Source organism: Elephas maximus, chromosome 21, assembly GCF_024166365.1.
Source record: "Elephas maximus indicus isolate mEleMax1 chromosome 21, mEleMax1 primary haplotype, whole genome shotgun sequence".
NCBI lineage: Eukaryota > Metazoa > Chordata > Mammalia > Proboscidea > Elephantidae > Elephas > Elephas maximus.
The window spans coordinates 57,386,958-57,409,616 of record NC_064839.1 but is presented as its reverse complement, the minus strand read 5'-3'; the positions used below and the strand labels follow the sequence as shown (position 1 = coordinate 57,409,616).

Below are 22,659 nucleotides of genomic sequence, written 5' to 3'. Positions count from 1 at the left end.
CTGCTGTAAAAGAAATCTTTAAAGTGTTCAAAAGCAAGTATGTCACTTTGAGGACTAAGGTGCACCTGACCCAAACCATGGTATTTTCAATCAACTCATATGCATATGAAAGCTGGATAATGAATAGGGAAGACTGAGGAAAAATCAATGCCTTGAAGAATAGGTGTTGTCAAAGAATATTGAATATACCAGAAGGGTGAACTAATCTGTCTTGGAAGAAGTAAAGTCAGAGGCAAGGATGGAGACACTTCATCTCACATACTTCATATATGATATCAGGAGGGACCAGTCCCTGGAGAAAAACATCATGCTTGGTAAAGTGGAGGGTCAGCAAAACGAGAAATGTCTGCAACGAGATGGATTGATACAATGGCTGCAACACTGGGCTATAGCATAGCAAGGATTGTGAAGATGGAACAGGACCTGGCAGTGTTTTGTTCTGTTGTGCATAGGTTCACTGAGTCAGAATTGACTTGGCAGTACCCAATGACATCAACAGCAACAACATAATTATTTAAATATATACATACTTACGTATATTTATACATATATAGACACATGTGTATATATGTATTTAAAAATATATATAATAAGTATATATGCTTATATACATGTATGTGCATGTGCACACATTTGTTATGAAACCCTAGTGGCGTAGTAGTTAAGAGCTACAGCAGCTAATCAAAAGAATGACAGTTTGAATCCACCAGGTGCTTCTTGGAAACTCTATGGGGCAGCTCTACTCTGTCTTAAAGGTTTGCACACCTCCTGCTCTCTGTGCGGCATCCTCCTGCAAGCCATGTTTGGGATCTATGGAGCAAACTCTGTGGAGCATGAAGCCACATCCAATAATCAGGATTACTACACCTTCTATAACTTTGCCCATCAGGAGTGAGAGGGAACGGTGTGGAATAGGGGACACAGAGGGAGAAACAGGGAAGGAGGCTAAGTTATAGCCATGGACGGTCCTGTCATCGACAGATATGATGTAGTGGAAGGAGGCAGAATGTAGAACTTGGTCCCCCATACTTATCCCCTGTGTTTGGCTTATGCTTCAACTCTGTGTTCCTGGAACAGCTTTCTGATGGATGTGTCCTCCAGGGTCACCATCTACATTAAGAGATAATGTTAGGTTTTGTATCCCAGCATTGATATAAGAATATGATCTCATCCATGTTAAGTCCCTAGGAGGACTACTGCCATGTTATCACAGTACAGCTATTGCAATTATTGTGGTGGTAATTATTTTTAATTCAATGTGCCATCAAAACAAGTGGCTATCTCCAGACCTCCCTAACAAAAGGAGTCGTGACAATATTATGTAGTCTGATTTGTAAAGCGGGAACTGAGTAGCAGGCTGGAGTTCACAGGGGGATAGAACATTGGTTTTGTTTCATTCTGTCTCAGTTTAAAAAACAGATTGAAAACATTAAGCTCATAATCTACTGGCAGACATTAAGCACAAGTTATCTTTTTTTTTTTTAATTTAATTTAAAATAAAAGTACCTAAAAAAAAAAACTCTAAGTATTATGATCTCAATCATATATAAAACGGTCATAGAATAAAAGATTGGAAACTCTCCTCGATTCCATGCATTTCTTTATCAATACTCCCTTTGCTCTGGGGGGGCGGGTATGAAGAGTATAACTTCTACACAAGAACTTTCATGAGTGAGAGGGATGTCAATGTGTTAGTATCACTACAACTAAGGTCCACAAGATGAGAAGATGTGCTTCGCTGTGTGATCTTCGGTTGCTAATGCTGAATTCCAGATTGTAATTCTCTGGCCCATCCAAATAACCAAAGCTTCCACTTATGTGGGCCGATCCTGTTGGAGTTACCATCTCCTCCACTTTTTTCTTTGTCTCTATCTCATCTATAGCTGTGCGAAGTACTAAAAGGCTGGGGTCCTTTAACAGCTACAGTTTGAGTTTCCTGCCCCAGAAAGGGCCAAGTTCTTTGAGGGAACTCAGATGTGTATGAGTTCAAGGCTCCATCTTTTTGAAATCCCCTGAAGTTCATAGGAAATACACACCTATAATGTTACTGGGCTGGCACCCATGGAATGTAGAAAACAGACCAATTCCTGAACTCCTAGGCCAACATCTAAGAAAAGTAGATAAGAAATAAAAAAAAAAAAATGGAGGAGATAATTTGTGTTTTTCTTTCTCTAACATGTCTATGAATCATGACCAAAGTCATAAGTCCATGATTTCTGATTATAAAGAGAAAAGGAAAAAAAAAATTCCATGAAGGCATTGATTATGTCATCAGGCTTACCACTAATACAATAACCTGTTTTTATGCCCTCACAAATTAAACTCCTGTGAAGGGCTTGCATTTCCTACCAATAATTAGTAAACTACCACCAGACACCAGCTTAAGGACAATCAGGAAGATGAAACATTCTGTTTTGCTATGTGTGTTTTCCAACATGAAGTTGCTAATCACATGGTTTTTGCTCCAGCATTGTAGTTTCCGCCTGGGGCTGTGAGCAGTATGTGATGTGAGCTAACTCATAATACCCTGGAATATAGACCCTATAGGGAAGGGATTGTTTGTTGATTGGTTGGTTGGTAGGTTAGTTGTCTAATTCACTGATTTGTCCTGGGTAAAGAAGAGTGCCTGTTATGTGTCTAGCTCTCAGATCTCCAAATGAATGAATGAGAGCCAATCAATCAATGCAGGTACGTTGGGACTCTGAGACTGATGTAAGATTGAAAATGCTGGAATTTGGGGAGGTTCCAAGCTCAACCCACACCTGAGGCTGCCACCACATGCACCTGTGTCACCTGCCTGGATCTAACTTGCTTTAGGAATTAGCTTTGGAGAAACCCCCTGTGTAGTTTCAGCCACTGTTCATCTAAGAGCTTTTCATAGTCCTCAGACCTTTTATCGGTCAGTGACACTGACAGCCAAATGCCTTGTGTAGTTTCCTGTTTAAAATCAACCTCTCTGCCAGGGGACCCCAGAGTCTGCTGAGCTAGGGTGACCTTGCTCCAGAAATGCCTGCCTCCTTCCTCATTACCCTTCCAGTGGTGGTGGGTGTTCCAGGAGATCACTGCCAGGTAGACAAAGTGAGTCACAGAGAATTCACAGAGGGACAGGGTGTTTCATGGGTCCTTTGTGTGTTTTTTTGTTAAAAAAAAAAAAGTAAACTTCATACAAAGTAAAATTAAATGTTTTGACGTGTACAGCTCAGTGGTATTTAGTTAATTCACAAGGTCATGCAACCATCAACTCTATCGAGTTCTAAGACATGCTCATCACCCTAAAAGGAAACCAGAACTCATTGAACAGTCATTCCCTTCTGCAGCTCCTTCCAACTCTTGGTAAACACTAACCTATGTGAGCTGCTTAAACTAGAAATTCAGGTTCACTGAAATACCAGCCTTAGGAGATGCAGATATGAGGTGTGCTGGGCCCCTGTCAGGTGATTAGCAGAGTTTCTGGGATCCTAAGCAGAACTTGGCCTTTCTCTGCGTGCAGACTAGTACTCTAATGTGCTTTCAGGACAAGGAAATGGTTCTGGTGTTCAACTCTGTAGGTATTGGGAAGGTGTCTCAGCTTTCTTCTCTTTTGAATAGACGGAGGCTTACACACTAGTTTGCTCTTGGCCTTGTTGCATAATTTCTTTTTTCTATCAAAAATAATCTGTCAATATTTAAAAGACGATTTCAATTTAGAAATTCCAGAACTTGGAGAAAGTGCTGCATAGATAAAGTGTGCATATGGCAAAAGACATAAGGAAATAATCCAAGAAGCAACATTTTTCACGTAAAAAGTCCTGACAAAATCAAAGACAGAGAGACATAATTTGAAAAATAGAAAAAGAATGCTAATAAATCCACCTTTACAACATAGTGTGTCTCAGGGTGAGAGCAGACAGCTTCAGAGCAGTGTCCAGGAGACCAAACGCAAGCTGGGTTATCAGCATCCCCCCGCTGAATCAGTTTTTTATACTCCTCAGGTCACAAATTAGAGGAAAAGAACCTCATGAGGCACACCTGACTTTCAAACTTCAAATGGCCTTGCAGAGAGAATGTGTGAGGAAAGAAGGTTTGGTGGCATGAAGAAATTCTTTCCCCAAGGACTTTGGTTTCTGTCCCTGGAATCTGAGAGGTCACTTTTAAAACATTGACATATGCTGACTGAGTGGAATGTCTTGGTTATTAAGAAAACACACTGGGCTTCATGAAGGGAAGACCCAGGCAGAGGACAGTTCTCCCAAGGTAACAGCCAGAATCCTTTATCTAATGAGAATGCTAGAGAAAGGGGCCTCCCTTCCCCCTTTTTCCCCTTTATATACAATAGCACCTCCCACATGCAAATCCCCCTTAGCTAGCCAGATGAACTCACAACACACACTAACTTAAATTCAGATTCCTCCTCATGTGGGAGAACATTTTCTGGGAGTCATGGATCTCATCCACGGGAACATGAAACAGATATGGATGGGTCTTTTTCTTTCTGATCGCAGCTCCCAGAGGTGAGTGTCTCAGAGATTCAGACATGAAGGTCTGGGGATGCTGTATCTGAGCACATGACTCACTGGAGTTCTCTTTGTTTCCAGGTATCCTGTCCCAGGTGCAGCTGAGGGAGTCAGGCCCAGGAGTGGTGAAGCCCTCGCAGACCCTGTCCCTCACCTGTGCAGCCTCTGGATTCTCTTTAACCAGCAATCATATTAACCGGGTCCGCCAGGCTCCAGGAAAGGAGCTGGAATGGGTCGGTGTTATTTGGAGTAGTGGAGACACAGGGTATAACCCGAGTCTGAAGTCCCGAGTCAACATCACCAGGGACACCTCCAAGAGCCAAATTTATTTAAAACTGACCTCTGTGAATCCTGAGGACACGGTCATGTATTACTGTGCAAAAGACACAGTGAGGGGAAGTCAGTGTGAGCCATGACACAAACCTCCTTGCAGGGGGCTGGAAGCAGGATGGTCTGTAGGGGATATTCAGGACCCACTCAGCTTAGTGGCCCATCTTTTCGGTAGGTGCAGGGGAAGGAAGTCAGAAAAGGGTTTCCTCTTAGAAGTTATGGTTTCCCCACCTGTTTACTACCTCTCTAGGGACCCGCAAGCATAGTGATTCAAGGGAACCTTCATGACACTAAACTTGACTGATTTTCACAGGAAGGAGTTTTGTCTGTCTTTCTGCATCTGTTCCAGGACAGGCTTCACATAATATTTCTTGATGAGACCTCTGTTTGGAATTTGGGATACTATTTAATGCCTTTGGTTGACAGGTTTAGAAATATTTAATGCAGGAAATTATTGTCATGTTCAACTCCAAGCCTGCCCCCTAAATTTGGGTGAATTTCCAAACTTTTAATTCTCATGAGTGCTCCTCAATTCACTGAATGCCTTTAACTGCGAATGACCTGGGTACTGTTGTATATGTCGGTATTGGCGTCAATATATTACAGGGGTAATTTTGCATTACATAAAATGCTACCTGTCATTAAGTGGGCATTCCTATTAATAGCTACCATTGACTAGGGTCTTCTATTTGCTGGGCCCTGGTGGTGTAGTTGTTACACACTGTATTCCTAACTGAAAAGTCCGAGGTTTAAACCAACCGTCATCTCCAAAGGACAAAAATATAGTAGTCGCCTTCCATAAACATTACAGCCTTGGAAACCCTATGGAACAGTTCTATTCGGTCCTGTAGGGGCTCTATGAGTCACAATTGACTCGACAGCAATGTTTTATTTATTTATTTATGCTGGGCAATGAAGTCTTGTTTGTGCGGTGGTTGAACATTCAGATGCTGTCCAAAACGTTGGCAGTTTAAGCTCACCAGTCACTCAGCAGGAGAAAGATGTGGAAGTCTGTTTTCTTAAGGACTACAGTCTTGGAAACCTATGGGGCTATTTTACTCAGTCTTACAGTGTCACTGTGTATTGAAATCAACTCCATGGCAATGGTTATGTGCTGGGTAGAGTGCTAAATTCATTACTGGCATTTTATTATTTAATCATCATGACAGCCTTATAAACCACATTTTATGTGTTTCTCATTTTACAGACAAGGTTACAGAAATTCAGATAAATTAAAGAGAACTGCTTATGGGATAAAATTGACAATACGAACTCAAAAGATTAGCTAGGAAACTTCCGGGACAGTGAATTGATGTTAATGGGGAGGTAACAAGTCAGAACACCACACCGAGAATGCACAACTTGAAGAATGCAATCAATGTCACTGAATTGTACATATGCTAACTGTTGACGTGGTGTATGTTCTGCTGTGTATATTGTCAACAATAACAAAAATAAATTAAATTATAAAAAAGGAAAAAATACTTGCTCTTTTGTTGCAACTTCAGCTCATTGTTGTGTTGAAATTGTCAATTTGCAGTTTGTCCATGTTTCTTATTGTTTTTGTTTGTTCGTTTTCCTGTTTCTAAAGCTTCAGTCTGAACAGTACCTTTCATTATAATAACCAGAAACTGGAAACAATCCAAATACCCATCAACAGGAAAATAGCTAAATAATTTGTGTATATGAATATACTGAAAGGCTGAGCATCAAAATCAATGCATTTGTGTTAGATATGAAAATATGGATTCATTCCCACATAAATAGGTGGAGTGACAGAAGCTAAACAAAAATAAGAACAGTCAGTCTCCTATCATTTAGTTATAAATAAATTATGGCATAGAAATAAAGTGAAGACAACTTCTGTGTTCAGGCTACCACAATCACATGAGAAGAAATCATTGTTTCCAAATGCTATCCCTGCCACCAATTGAGGCTTATGTAGAGTTTGTTATAGTTGTTGTGTTTATTCCTCCAGTTGTAGAGTTATGATTATCAAATTGTATTATCAATGAATCAAACTATATGAATTTGAATTTATAACAAATATTTACATATTGTACTCAATAAAATATTTTACTTTACATTTTCACTGTAATCTTTGAGATAATTGGATCTCCCACCGCTTTGCATTCAAACTAAGTTACAGTATTAATAACAGTGAAAAATGTATTATAGAATGACATCTCTTCTAAACACTGCTAAGGCATTCTCTGATCGAATCACTGATAGTGGCCATCAGGGGGCAGGGGTGTCATTCCTGTGGACAAGAAGTCTTCAGAGCTTGAAGTTCAACTCAGACATTTCTTCTTGTCTAGGTATATTCTGAGAAATATCTCATTGGCGACCATGCTAATGGGGTCAATAAGCCATTGAGCAACTGAGCACACCTAGTGGTGCAGAGAAACTTGGAGCAGAGATGGTGGAGTGGTGGAAGGCCACGGGGCTGGCTCATGGCACTGTATCTAGGGCTAACCTATCACTGACTCATTTCTCAGTGTAAAAAATTGGAGTCGGATGTAAAGTACTCAGTATATACTGAGCATTCTGTTCTATTCTGGTTCATAATGAAAGTGTTCAACGTCTATGGAGCTCCCTTTGCTGAAACCTCTTGCTTTACATCGTGGTGCTTACCTCCAAGGAAAGACCCATGTTTATTGATTTCTGGATGAAATCACTTCTAACTTCTTCCACCATTTTCTGTTGACCTGGGACTATCAGTAACTGACCAGTGTAGGACAAGAGCTAAATGAATGGTGGAACAGAATTCCACCTAATTCTCCACGGCAAATCTTTACTGAACTCACCAACATAGACCATTCCATTGGCAAATGGACTATTCTCATGATGACCTTCCGAGCCAGGACCTCCTCTGGTGGATGTATTTTCTGTCTTGCAACTTTTTAGAGTGCTCTGTGATTCTTCTTCCCAAGGCAACACTCTAGGTTATTCCATCACCAACCCCCCATTTGTGCTTCTGGTATCAATTTTTGTAATATTTAATCTTCATATCTTGTACATTTTATTCTAATCCTTTGACATCTCCACACTACAATAGTCCATTTTTCCCCCTCGTAATTATACTCTCCTGTCTGCCCCATGATGCACTGCTGGGACTGAAACCACCATCTACTCGGAAAGGGGCAAAAGTGGATGATACATATGCACTACTGGTAGAAATGGGCACCAGGGGCAGATTAACCAGTAAGTACCAGTCCAAATCCAGGGCATCAGCTCCAAGGGAAGGCTCTCTCTCTGTGTCAGCTCTGGAGGAAGGTCCTTCTTGTCAATCTTCTGCTGGACTAGGAGCTTCTCTGTGCAGGAACCCCAGGTCCATTATAAGTTAATGTTAAGTGCTATGGGTTGTTTAATTTGCTGTTCTCACTTTGTCCTCCCCCATTCCTCTAATAAAGCTCTCATGGTGCACATCTGGTTGTAGGTTCTACTGCATACCTGAAATAGATTAACTTGATCTGTGAAACCATATCTACCCATTGCTGTTTCATATGTGTATATATATATTTTTGACCCTAGTAACCCAGCCCCAGCAGGATTTCCTATAATTTGTCCTTATAGCTTTTATCAGGGTAGTATATTTATTTAATATCTGCCCTGTAATTAAAGTATAAACTCCAAAAGATGATTCCACTTCCTTTGTATTTACAATTTAATCCCATGACTGGAACAAAAGACATCAGGATAATCATTGATATGCTGAGTAAGTCAGTTGGAAATGGCAGCCAAGCTATCAGCTTTCTGGAAATAGTTTTCAGCTCTATCTCTGTGACTGTTTTTCACAGCTCCCCACTTCTCCTTTCCCCAGGTGTTGCAGTATAATTTCTACACCAGAACTTTCATGAATGTGAGGGATGTGAATGGGCTGGGATAACTACAATTAAGACCCACAAGACGTGATTATGTGTTTGGTTGTGTGATCTTTGGTTGCTAAAGCTAAATCCCAGATTGTACTTCTCTGGCCCACCCAAATAACCAAAGTCTTCACTTCTCAACGGCACTGGGTTTGGTTTTGGGCTTCTTTTTGGTCACTTAGGTTGGCCACTCATATTGTAGTTACCATCTCCTCCACTTTTTTATTTGTCTCCATCACATCTATGACCTCGTCCAGCAGTAAAAATGCTGGGGTCCTTTAACAGTTGCAGTAAGGGTGTCCTGCCTCAGTAAGGGCCATGTTCTTTGAGGGAACTCAGATGTGTATGAGTTCAATAGTCTCCATATTTTGAAATCCCCTGAAGTTCAGAGGAAACACACATCTACAATGTTATTAGGCTGTGATCCATGAAATGTAGAAAACAAACCAATCCTTCAACTCCTAGGCCAATGTCTAAGGAAAGTAGGTAAGAAATTTAAAAAAGAGGAAATAATTTGTGTTTTTCTTTCCCAAATGTGTCTATTAATCATTACCAAAGTCCTAAGTCTGTGATTTCTGACAATAAAGAGAAGATAAAAAAAAAAAAATCCCCAAAGCCTTTGTTATGTCACGAGGATTACCATTAATTGAATAACTTGTTTTTATACCCTCACAAATGAAACTTCTGTGAAGACGTTGCATTTCCTACCAATAATTAGTGAACTAGCAGCAGAATCCAGCTGAAGGACAATCATGAAGATGAAACTTTCTGTTTTGCTCTGTGTGTTTTCCAACATGAAGTTGCTGATCACATGGTTTTTACTGCAGCAGTGTAGTTCTGGCTGAGTCTGTGAGGAGGATGTAATGAGAGCTAACTCATAATACCCTGGAATATAGGTCCTACAGGGAATAGATTGTTTGCTTGATTGGTTCGTTGGTAGGTTGGTTGTTTGAGTCACTGATTTGTCGTAGGTAAAGAAGAGTGTCTCTTGTGTGTCTGGCTCTCAGATCTCCAAAAGAATGAATGAGAGCCAATCAATCAGTGCAGGTACATTGGGACTCTGTGACTAAAGTAAAGTTGCCAATGCTGGAATCTGGGGAGGTTCCAAACTCAACCCACACATGTGGCTGTCATCACTTGGTCCTCTTCCACCTGCCTGCATCTAGCTTGCCTGAGGAATTAGCTTTGGAAGTTCCCTTGTGTAGCTTTGGCCCCTGTTCATCCAAGAGCTATCTATGGTCGTCAAACCTGTAAAACCTCTATGACCCTCTATGGTCTCGATGGGAATGGGTGTGGTGTGTGAGTCCAGTCCCAGTTGCAGCTGCAGGAGTCGGGCCCTCAGGTGGTGAGTTACTCAAAGACCCTCACCCTCACCTGTACCTTCTCTGCTGACTCAGTCTCCTGCAGTCCTGCTACTTGGAATGGGATCAGGCAGCCTGCAGAGCAAGGCCTTCAGTGCATGTGAAATATGTACTACAGGTCTGGGTGGTACTGACATTATGTGCTGTCTGTCAAAGGCCAACTAGTCATCTACCCAGACATGTACAATACACAGTATCCCTATAGCTGAGCTCTGTGACTGCTGAGGACATTACATATATGGCTCTGCCAGGGTCACAGTGAGGGGAAGACAGTGTAAGCACACAAACCTGCCTAAAAGGGAAGAGGAGCTTTGCTCAGGACCACAAAACGCAGATACCAGAACCAGGAACAGGTGTTGGGTTGAGCAAAAATGGACTTTTGAACTGTGTCTTGAGTTAGCTTCTCTTGAACTGCCCAGCAACAGATTCACAGGAAACCCTATTTACAATTTGGAGGATTGTATTATTTATTTTCTCTTAATTTCAAACAAAAAAATTTTTTTTTCACATTTTATAGTAGAGTGTGCACACAATCATCAATCCCTGGTCACCTTAACAAGGATGACTTTCAAAGCAGCTCCTATTGTAGTAAAGGAAAAACAAGTTTTTTGTTTTGTTTTGTTTTCATATTGTCGTTTGCTTTGAGAATCATGTCACTCTTTTTAGAAAAGAGAATTTTCTTTAGATGCCTTTTTACACCTATGGGTCCATTTTGTATCTTAAAAAAAAAAAAGGTAAAGTTCACATAATTTAAAATTAAACATTTTAAGATGTATAGCTCAGTGGCATTTAGTGCATTCACAATGTTATGCAACCATCAACTCTATCTAGTTCGAAGACCTGCTCGTCACCGTATAAGGAAAACCAGAATTCATTAAACAGTCATTCCCTTCCTGCGCCTCCTTCCAACCCTTGGTAACCACTAATCTCTGCGTTCTGCTTAAACTAGAATTTCGGAGGTCACTAAAATATCAGCCTTGGTGGATGCAGATCTGGGGTCTGTAGGGTTCACGTCAGGTGATGAACAGAGCTTCCGTGATCCTAAACAGAACTTTGCATTTCTCTGTGTACACCCTGGTGTTCTAATGTGCTTTCAGGACAAGGAAATGGTTCTGGTGTTCAACCCTGTGAGATATTGGGAAGGCGTCTCATGGCATCATTATCACAAATCTTCCCACAAAGGCCCTTGCTGTTCTGTCTTTTGAATAGAGGAAGGCTTACATACTAGCTTGCTCTTGGCATTGGTCCATATTTTTTTCTATTAAAAATAATATGCTAATAGTTAAAAGAAGAGTTGAATTTAGCAATTCCTGAATTCAGGGGAAATGATGCATAGAAAATGTGTGCATATGGCCAAAGACAGAAGGGAATAATCCAAGAAGAAATAAAGTTTTCTATGTAAGAAACCCTGACAAAATTCAGGCCCAAGAGGCAGGATTTGAAAAATAGAAAAAGGACATGAATAAATCTACCTTTTTTACAACATAGTGTATCTCAGGGGGAGAATAGAGGGCTTCAGAGGAGTGCCAAGTGAACCAAAGATAAGCCCTGTTGTCGGCACCCCACCCCCTGGATCAGCTTTTAAACACCTCAGGTCATGAATTAGAGGAAAGGAATCTCACCAGGCACACTTGAATTGTTCTTGCAGAGACAACCTGCGAGGAAGCGAAGGTCCGGTGGGATGAAGAATTACTTTCCCCAAGGATTTTGGTCTCTTTCCCTGGAACCTGAGAGGTAACTTCTAAAACTTTGACATATGCTGAGTGAATGGAGCGTCTTGGTTATTAAGAGAACCCTGAGCTTGGTGAAGGGAAGACCCAGGCAGAGGACTGTTCTCCCAAGGGGACAGGCAGCATCCTTAAACTAGTGAGACTGCTGGAGAAAGGGGCCTCCCTTCAGCCTTTTTCACCTTTACACACAAATGCACCTCCCACATGCAAATTGCAGGTAGCTAGTCAGATGAACTCACGGCATATATTTGCTTAAATTCAGGTTCCTCTTCATGTGGGAGAACATTTTGTGGGAGACATGGATCTCATCTACGGGAACATGAAGCACCTATGGGTCTTTCTGTTTGTGGTGGCAGCTCCCAGAGGTGAGTGTCTCAGAGATTCAGACATGAAGGTCTGGGGATGCTGCATCTGAGCACATGACTCACTGTGGTTCTCTTTGTCCCCAGGTATTCTGTCTCAGGTGCAGCTGAAGGAGTCAGGCCCAGGAGTGGTGAAGCCCTCGCAGACCCTGTCCCTCACCTGTGCTGTCTCTGGATTCTCTCTAACCAGTTATGGTGTAGACTGGGTCCGCCAGGCTCCCGGAAAGGGGCTGGAATAGGTTGGTGCAATAGCTGGTAGTGGTGGAAGCACATACTATAACCCAGCACTGAAGTCCCGGCTCAGCATCACCAGGGACACCTCCAAGAGCCAAGTTTATTTACAACTGACCTCTGTGAATCCTGAGGACATGGCCATGTATTACTGTGCAACAGACACAGTGAGGGGAAGTCAGTGTGAGCCATGACACAAACCTCCTTGCAGGGAGCCGCAAGCAGGATGGTCTGTAGGGGATGTTCAGGAACTACTCAGTTTAGTGACCCATCTTTTCAGCAGGTGCAGGGGAAGGGAGTCAGAAAAGGGTTTCCTCTTAGAAGTTATGGTTTCCCCACGTGTTTAGTGCCTCTCTAGGGACCTGCAAGCATAGTGATTGAAGGGAACCTTCATGACGCTACACCTGACTGCTTTTCACAGGAAGGAGTTTTGTCTGTCTTTCTGCATCTGTTCCAGGACAGGCTTCACATATTTCTTGATGAGATCTCTGTTTGGAATTGGGGATACTATTCAATGCCATTGGTTGCCAGGTTTAGAAATATTAAATATTTAATGCAGGAAAATTTTCTCATGTTCAACCTCAAGCCTGCCCCCTGCCTTCAGATCAATTTCCAAACTTTTAATTCTCATGAGTGCTCCTCAGTCTAGGTTCACTCAAAGCTGTTAGCTTAGAATGACTTGGGTAAAGTTGTACATGTCGATATTAGCAACCATATATTTCTGGGGTAATTTTGGGTTACATAAAATGCTACATATCATTAAGTGGGTATTCCTATTAATAGCTACCATTGACTAAGGGTCTTCTATTTGCTGTGCCCTGGTGGTGCAGTTGTTAAGCACTGTGTTGCTAACTGAAAGGTCCGAAGTTGAAACCAACCAGCATCTCCTTGAACATTACAGCCTTGGAAATCCTATGGGGAGTTCTATTCTGTCCCTTAGGGCCTCTATGAGTCCGAACTGACTTGACAGCAATGTTTTATTTATTTATTTATTTTTTGCTGGGCAATATAGCCTTGTTTGTGCAAGTCTTGTTTGAACATTCAGATGCTGTCCAAAATGTTGGCAGTTTAAGCTCACCAGCCACTCAGCGGGATAAAGACATGAAAGTCTGTTTTCTTAAAAATTACAGCCTTGGTAAAATATGGGGCTATTTTACTCAGAAAAAAAAAAAAAGAATTTTTTTTTTTTTTCGTACTGTCACTGTGTATTGAAATCAACTCCATGGCAATGGTTATGTGATGGAGAGAGTGCTAAATTCTCTACTGGCATTTTATTATTTCATCATCATAACAGCCTTGTAAACCACGCATTATATGTTTCTCATTTTAAAGACAAGGTCACAGAAGTTCAGAGAAATTAAAGAAAACTACTTATTGGATAAAATTGAAAATATTAACCAGAAAGATTGCTTAGGAAACTTTGGGGACAATGAATTGATGTTAATGGGGAGGGAACAAGTCATAACATCATGGAGAGAAAGCACAACTTAAAGAATGTAATCAATGTGACTGAATTGTACCTGTCGTAATCGTTGACTTGGTGTATGTTTTGCTGTGTATATTATCAACAATAACAAAATTATCAACAAATAACTAAGATAAAATAAATTATAGGAAAGGAAAAAAATATTTTCTCTTTTGTTGCACCTTCAGCTCACTGGTGTGTTGAAGTTGTCAATTTGCAGTTTGTCCACATTTGCTATTCTTGTTATTTTTTTGTTTGTTTGTTTTCCTGTTTCTAAAACTTCAGTCTGAACAGTACCTTTCATTATAATAACCAGAAACTGGAAACAATCCAAATACCCATCGACAGGAAAATAGCTGAATAATTTGTGTATATGAATATACTGAAATGCTGAGCTTCAAAATCAATCCATTTTTGTTAGATATGAAAATATGGATTCATTCCCATATAAATTGATTGAGTGACAGAAGCTAAACAAATGTAAAGACACACAGCCTCCTATCATTAGATATATATAAATTATGGCATAGAAATAATATGAAGACAACTATGTGTTCAGGTTACCACAATCATATGAGAAGAAATAATTGTTCCCAAATGCTATCGTTGCCACCAATTGAGACTGATGTAGAGCTCATTATATTTCTTGTATTTCTACTTCCAGTTGTACCTTTATGATTTCCAAATTGTAATATCAGTGAATCAAACTGTATGAAATAGTTTGAATTTATAATGAATATTTACATATTGTACTAAGTGAAATATCTTACTTTACATTTTCACTGTACTCTTTGATAGAATTGGATCTGCCTCCCCTTTGCACTTAATCTAAGTTACAATATTCGTAGCAGTGAAAACTGTATTACAGAACATCTCTTCTAAACACTTCTAAGGTATTATCTGATCGAATCACTGACAGTGGCCATCAGGGGGCAGCAGTGTCATCCCTGTGGGAAAAGAAGCCTTCAGAGTTTGAACTTCAGCTCAGACATTTCTTCCTGTCTAGGTAAATTCTGAGAAATATCTCACTGGCGACCACAATACTAATGGGGGTCAATGAACCATTGAGCAACTGAACACACCTAGTGGTGCAGAGGAAATTTTAGAGTGATCTGTGATTCTTCCTCCCAAGGCAACACTCTAGGTTATTCCATCACCAAACCCCGCCCCCATTTGTGCTTCTGGTGTCAATTTCTGTAATGCTTAATCTTCATATTTTGTACAACATTATATTCAGACCCTTTGACATCTCCACACAATAATAGTCCACTTTCCTCCCTTGTAATTATACTCACCTGTCTGTCCCATGATGCACTGCTGGGACTGAAACCACCATCCACTCAGAAAGGGGCTAAAGTGGATGATACATATGTACTACTGCAGAAAAGGGCTCCAGGGGCAGATTAACCAGTAAGCAAGGCAAGCAAGAGCTTACAGAGTCAAGGAGTGGGTGATCTGACTTGTGTTTACTTCCTAAACTGGAGGAAGCAAGTTCACACGGGTTTTTGATGTGGGGAAAAACATGTGAAGTTGTACATTACAATTTAGTAAGTGAACACAAGGAACACCATGCATATCTTGCTTATCAGGTAATCCACCCCTGCAGGGCTCCTTTACATTTATTAATAAGAAAGTATGCTACTGTATGAACGAAAAATGTACCAACACCCTGCCTAATAGTAACTTTTATTTTACAAACAAATTTTATATTTGGAAATAATGGTATTTACCTTCAGTTGTGTCATTAGTTGTATTTAAATTTATTGGTTAATTATGTTTGGAATAGACAAACATGCATATAAGAAAACATTCCACTAAGTTTTTAACTTCATAAAAGGTAATGGAAGAGAAAGCAAAGAAAAAACATGGTTGTATTTTGATTGGTGGTATTGCGAAGCAGTGAAATGTTCTATAAATTGCAGTTAAGTCAAATAGGTTGACTAAAAAAAAAACAAAAAACATTGCAGTGGAGTCAATTCTGACTAATAGTGACCCTATGGGACAGAGTGGAACTGACCCATAGAGTTTCCAAGAAGCCCCTCGTGGATTCGAACTGTCAAGCTTTTTTGGTTAGCAGCCTTAGCACTTAACCGCTACGCCACCAGGTTTGCTAATACAGTGTTATTCAAATAGAATAAAAGCTTAGAAAACCAGCACCTTCATAAGGCTGAAAACTAACAGAGAAGAAAATCTCACTGGGTGTTTATGAAGTAGGATTCTTAATAAAGAGTGATGGAAAAGGGATGAACATGTTGTCAAGGGTGGAAAACTTGTAAGACCTGGGGAAACAAGGCAGTCCATCGAGTTCCAGCTCTCAAAAGTTATACAGAAAATACAGAAAGAAGTAATAGATGTGTTTCTTCATTGTGCCTCAATTAGCATTAGAGGCAATATTGTACAACTTCATAGACTTCAATATGCATCCCTGGCTTATGCCATGCAACTATATTAAATGTGTTTTACCCAAGAAATGTGCTCTTGTATTTTTAGTAAAGTGTCCTCAGAGCTATTAGATTTGTTCAGCACATGGATATGTCTTTCTTGCCTGCACTTTCCCTTGGAGAAGCTCCATCTATGGAATTCCTGAACATCGCATGCACCAGCACCTAACCTCACGTAACCCTCCCTCTAACGAGAATATGCCAATGAGAAAGAATGAGATGAGACTGACCTAGTTCTTGGGTCATCTACTTCCTTGTGCCACAACCCTAGAGCAGCTGGTTATGGTGTTCACCTTGGCTAAGTGACTTATCTGATCTAGATTGGGACTAAGAGATGGGATACATAACCCAGTTTGAGGGCTTCCTGAGATACTGGCCACCTGGGCCATCGTGTGGAAAAGGGAGAGCTCTAGGGACTTGAGGTATGTAAGAGTCTGATTTTTTTTTCTCATTTCAGTCATTTTCACATGCTCACAGAACTCTCCTCATACAGCCTTCTTATATTTTCACAGACATGAAAATCCTTTCCTGACTTAAACATTTATAATATTTATTCAAATTGCATGGAAACCTCTTTTTAACTCTCAGCATGTGCACACAGGCACACACATTTGACACACAAACACCAATATGTGCTCATACTAATATACATTTTAGGAAATCTATACTTTCACAAGTAGGCACTTATGGACTGTCCATACACAGAACTATGCAGGTAGTTCCAGTTGAGAACAAGGAATCATGAGAGTTAAAGAGGTCCAGGGAGAGTGGAGGCAAGTCATGAACCCCTTTCAGGCCAGAGCCCTGGAAGATTGGAGTACAAGGAGAATATGCTCAGATCTGTGCTAAGAGTAGGAAGAGGGAAAAAGATAAATTCTTCATGGCTATGAATTATGACTTAGCATCACTGAACACAAACTCTGTGTGTATCTTACCGGAAGAATCTACATCCACTTCTGTTAGCTAATGTCTGTTGGTAGCTATTTGCAAGGCCTGTTCTGGAGGTGAAGAGCAAGCAAGGAAGAGTCCAGTGACCTGAGCTTGAATGTGAACCAAAATCTGTGGTCTCTGGAGCAGCATGTTCCATATATGTTCTGACCCTGTGTCCTCCCAAATGCTACCCAGTGGTATGTTAGGATAAATAAAGAGGATGAAGGTGTCAAATAACATGAAAGAAGAAAGAGAATTGAAAGTTAAGTGTTTCCCTATCAAAAGAAAAAGGGCATTCTCATAAGTATTTTTTTTTCTCATCATCAAAGGAACTTCTGTCTGTAAGGAACACAGGGATGATCTCCAGGTCTACGTCTCTAAGCTGTAAGTAAGGGAAGAGCCATCCCTGGGGAGTGAGTCTAACTTTCTTCTTCCAGCTTCTAAATTTGACATTGAGACATTAGCTGATTCTTCCCTGATTTCTTCCTGGGGCCTCCCACAGTAAAATCAAGTCTTCCCGTTCCAAGTTAAATCCCAGAATCTCACAGGAACCTTCACACTGTGGGCTGGGCTCTCCAGGAATTAGAAATTTGTCTAGAAATGACAAGATTTCCGGTGATGTGCTTCCATCTAGAGATTACATCACCCTGTGAGTATTTTGAGTTTTCAAAAAAGAGACTACCAAGATAATGTTTTCCTAATATTTATCAATAATGTTTTTTTTTTTTCTTTTTTTCCTGTTCCTAGATGTCATGTCCCAGGTGCAGCTAAAGGAATCAGCCAGCATTTTTGAGACCAGCAGAGACCCACTCCCTGTGCTGTCTCTGGATTCTCCACCACAACCAGGGGTCACTGCTGGGACTGAACGCACCGTTCACCTAGCAAGGGACAAAAGCGAATAGACACAAATGTAACACTGGTAGAAAAGTGCTTAACCCATCCCTTCAAAGTTGAATCTCCATCTCCAAAGACATGTCCAAGAACCAGGATTTCCTGAGCCTGAGCTCTGCGAAGGTGGAAGACATGACCCTGTGTGAGTCGCAGTGAGGGGAAGGCATTTGGAGCCTAGATGAAACCTGGGCTGCAGGGAGGCTGGGACGGGGCTATTCTGAAGTGGCTGCTCAGGAATCACAGAGCAGGAGGGACCCAGTACCAGGAGTGAGTGCAGAGGGGCTGAGGAGGGTGCTCTTGTTGGTACCTGGGATTCCTCCCTTTCCTTGCTCTCAGCACTTTCCTCTCCTTCTCAACATTCATCTACCACCAAGTACTTTTCTTGCCTTTTTGACCCTCTAATTTCTCACATCCTCACAGCAGTCAAGGAAGGAGGAATTAACATCCTCTGTTGCATGACATGTTATTGGTCTATAGCTATCTCTCCTCCAGTTTTCTGAATGAATCTGTCTTCTTCTTGAAAAACAGACATGCCGAACATTCTCACTATCCCTGTAGTTGGGAAACATTTCCCACCCTGAGAAATAGCCACAGGATCTCAGACATAATGTCATGGTTCAATGACATAGGGATTCAGGGGCGTAGCTTTCAGGATGGTTTTCGCAGGGTACATGCTTTCTGAGCAGGGAGATTCCTTGTGGCACTGGTGAGCTCCTCCCTTCTGCAATTCATTTTGAGGACAGCAGTAGTTCCATGAACCATGAATATTATTCCCTCCAAAGAAATGGAAACCGATTTCACTCAATCTAATATCTTTTGTTAGCAAATCAGAGAACAAGGAATGGATACTTCCAGGATTTGTGAGTTGTCCACAAAGACCATGTTACTGATTCAACATGTTGGTGAGCTGAGGCTCTTGCGCTAACTCTTTCTGGTTATGAAGTCTTATGTTCTGAAAGTTCTCCTGTAATGAGACAGTCTACAGACTCAGTAATGTATAGCAGATACTCAGCTTTAGGGAAAAAGGACAACTAGTGAGTTGGTGGACTTTTGAACAACAATAGGAATGATTACTATCCAGGCATAAATATCTAGTGTGTGCAATAATAATAATAATAAAGAAGAAGGACTTTAATTTGGCATGCAAGCATTCTGCTCCACTACCTATACTGGTAGTAAAGATGTTTCAGGTGAAGAAATGTTCACCAGAGTTACTGGGTCTTCAAAATCATTCCAATGTATGATAAACATTACTTTGGATCCAGTTTTGTCTGAATTCAGTGTTTTTGTTACACTTAGTTACTGTATCAACATTTTGGGCTATTTTTTAATACATTAAACATCATATAGTTTAATGGAGGTGTGAAATGAATCAAAATGGGTGTGTGACCATTCACAAAGTCTTAGATTTGTGGTGAATATTTTATATTTATTGATCTGTTTGTCCATCCACTTATCTTTAGTATCTATCTATCTCTATCTATCTATCTGTGTGTCAGACTATCATCTATTTATCTCTCTCTCTCTCTATCTATATCTCTCTATCTGTCTATCATTTCTCTATCATCTCTCTATCTATCATCTATCTATCTATCTACCTATCTATCATCTATCTATCTATCAATCTATCTAGTCTGTCCATCTGTCCATCCATCTGTACATCTGTCTGTCTGTCTATCTACTGATCTATCTATGCACCAATCTATCTTTCTATCCATTTCTGGGAGTAGAGATGCATTGACTCTATCCCCCGCAGTGCCCTTGATTCTTAGCTGCATCTAGACTACTGGCAAAAATATGTCATGATATGAATTAAGGGAACACTGGGCTGGGTGAAGGAAAGACCTAGGAGAGGATTGTTCTTCCAGTGGAAGAGATAACATCCCTTATTCAGCAAGTATACAGGAAAAAGGGGCCTCCCTTTACCCTTTTTCACCTTTGTATATGAATGTAACTCCCTCATGCAAATCACCCTTAGGTAGCCAGAAGAAATCACAGCACACATTTACTTAAATTCTGGTTCCTCCCCACCTTGAAGAATATTTTCTTGAAGTCTTGGACGTCATCCATGAGACAACAAAACACATGTGGCTATTTCTCATTCTGGTTGCAGCTCCAGAGGTGAGTGTCTTAGAGATTCCGACATGAAGGTCTGGAGATGCTCTGTCTGAGCACGTGACTCAGGGTGGTGCTCTTTGTCCCCAGGTAACCTGTCACAAATGCTGCTGAAGGAGTCAGGTCCAGGAGTGCTGAAGCCCTTGCAGACCTATCCCCCACCTGTTCTCTTTCTGGATTCACTTTATCCAGTGAGATGGATCTGCTATGCTTCAGAAAAGGGTCTAGAATGGGACAGTATAATATGGAATTTGGAAGCTCAGTCTATATCCCAACACTCGAAACAATATCACCAGGGACACCTCCAAGAGACAAGTATATTTAAAACTCAGCTTTGTGAATTCTGAGGACATAGCCTTGTATTATTGTGCCAGAATCACTGTGGGGGAATTCAGTGTGTGCCCAGATATAAACCTCCCTGCAGGGGGCCAAAAGGGAATGGTCTGTGGGAAATATTCAGGACCCACTCAGCTTAGTGGCCCATTTTGTCAGCAGGTACAGGGGAAGAAGCCATGGAAGGGTTTCCTCTCAGAAGCTGTAATTTCTACACCTGTTCAGCACCTCCTAGGGACCCCGTACACAATGATTCTAGGGAAACATTATGACTCTGAACATGACTTCTTTTCACAGGAAGGAGTTTGCCCTGTCTTTCCCATCTTTTCCAGGATAGGCTCCACATCAATATTTTTTGATGAGACTTCTGATGATTCATCATTCCGGATACCATTTTGTGCCATTTGTTTCCAGATTTAGAAATATTTAATGCAGAAAATTACTGTCATTTTCAACCTCAAGCCTGCCCCCACCTCCAGATGGATTTCCAATCTTCTCAGTCTCATGAGTGCTATTCAATCTAGGTTCACACAATGCCTTTAACTTAGAATGACCTGCGTAATTTTGTATACCTCACTATTATCCATATATTACAGGGACAATTTTGCTCCCAGGGACAAATGGCAATTCTTGGAATCACTTTTAATTTTTCACATTTGGGGACAAGTACAGCTGGCACTAGTTTGAAAGTCCAGGAATGCTGATAAAAAAACATACTATGCACAGGGCTCTTCCCACAACAAATAATTAAGTCGCCCAAAATGTCAATAGGGATGAGATTGAGGAACTCTAGTATAAAGCCTTAAACCCGGCCGACATTAATAGAAATGTACGTCTTCCAAAATTAATGCTGTTTTATGTAAACTGTACTTAGATATACTTGAAGCAAGGAGCCCTTGTGACTCAATGGTTAAGTGTTCGACAGCTAAGCAAAGATTCTCAGTTCAAAAGCACCCAGTGGCTTTGTGGAAGAAAAAGCCTGGTGATCTACTTCCATAAACATTACAGCATAAAAAACACTATGGGTAGCTTCCCTGTGTCATATGGGGTCACAATGAGTCTGAATTGATGTGATAGCACCTAATAACAAACCCGAACCACAAAACTAGGACCCTTAAAGTTATACAAATAAGGAGACACTTGATCAATATATTTACAGTTTCTACGGTACACATATTCCTAAATATTGCAACTTGAAAACTAGCCGGGGAAAGGCATCTGTCTAGTATATTTTTTCTTCTCTCATCTGAGAAGTTATTTATTTATTTATCTATTTATTTATTTGTTTATTTATTGCTTGGACAAGTGTCTTATTACCACTTTTATGAAACAGGAAATGTGTTACTGCAACCAGTAAAGTAATGAAAGTTATAAAACTGAAAAAAAAAATGATAACTGATTAAATTTATAGTTAACAATCCAGTAATATTACAGTTGTTGGTAATAGTTGTTGGTAGGTCCTACCAATTTGATTTTCAACTCAAATTGACCCAATGTGATCTAGTAGATCTGTTCCACAGGATTTTTTAGTCTGTAATATATTTTTTTTAATATTTATGATAACAAATTACCAGGTTGTTCTCCTACAGAGCAACTGGGTGGGCTTGATCTTCAAACCTTTCAGTTAGTTTCCAAGCACTTAACCATTTTGTGACCAGGGCTCCAGGGACGGATTAACCACTAAGCATGTTGTGCATGCGTTTACTTGTGTTCACTTACTAACCTGTAGTGCACAGTTTCACATGGATTTTTATTGTGCACTACAGAGTAGTGAGTAAACACAGGTAAAACCATGCATACCTTGCTTATTGGGTAGTCTCTGCAGGGCTCACTTAAATTTATTAATAAGAAAGTGTGCTAGTGTATGAATGGAAAACATACAGCCTAGGAGTAAAATAATTTTACAAACAAATTGTATATTGGGAAACATGGCATTTACCTTCAGTTTTGCCATTAGTTGTACTTAAATATATTTGTTAATTATGGGAGAAATAGACACGCATATAGGAAAATATTCCAGTAAAATTTTGACTTTTTCAAAGCTAGTGGAAGGCAATTCAAATAAAAAACATGGTGATATTTTGATTGGTGATATTGCAAAGCAGTGG

General features: G+C 40.5%; 1 gene segment (V, D, J or C); it reads left to right on the top strand.

Annotated features, from left to right (window-relative positions):
- Window positions 1–12,063: 12,063 nt before the first annotated feature.
- LOC126064595 (immunoglobulin heavy variable 4-38-2-like) overlaps window positions 12,064–22,659 on the top strand; it is a 267,760-nt gene continuing 257,164 nt past the window's right edge. The window contains 1 exon segment of the V gene segment in view: window positions 12,064–12,148. Coding sequence covers window positions 12,082–12,148 — 67 coding nt within the window.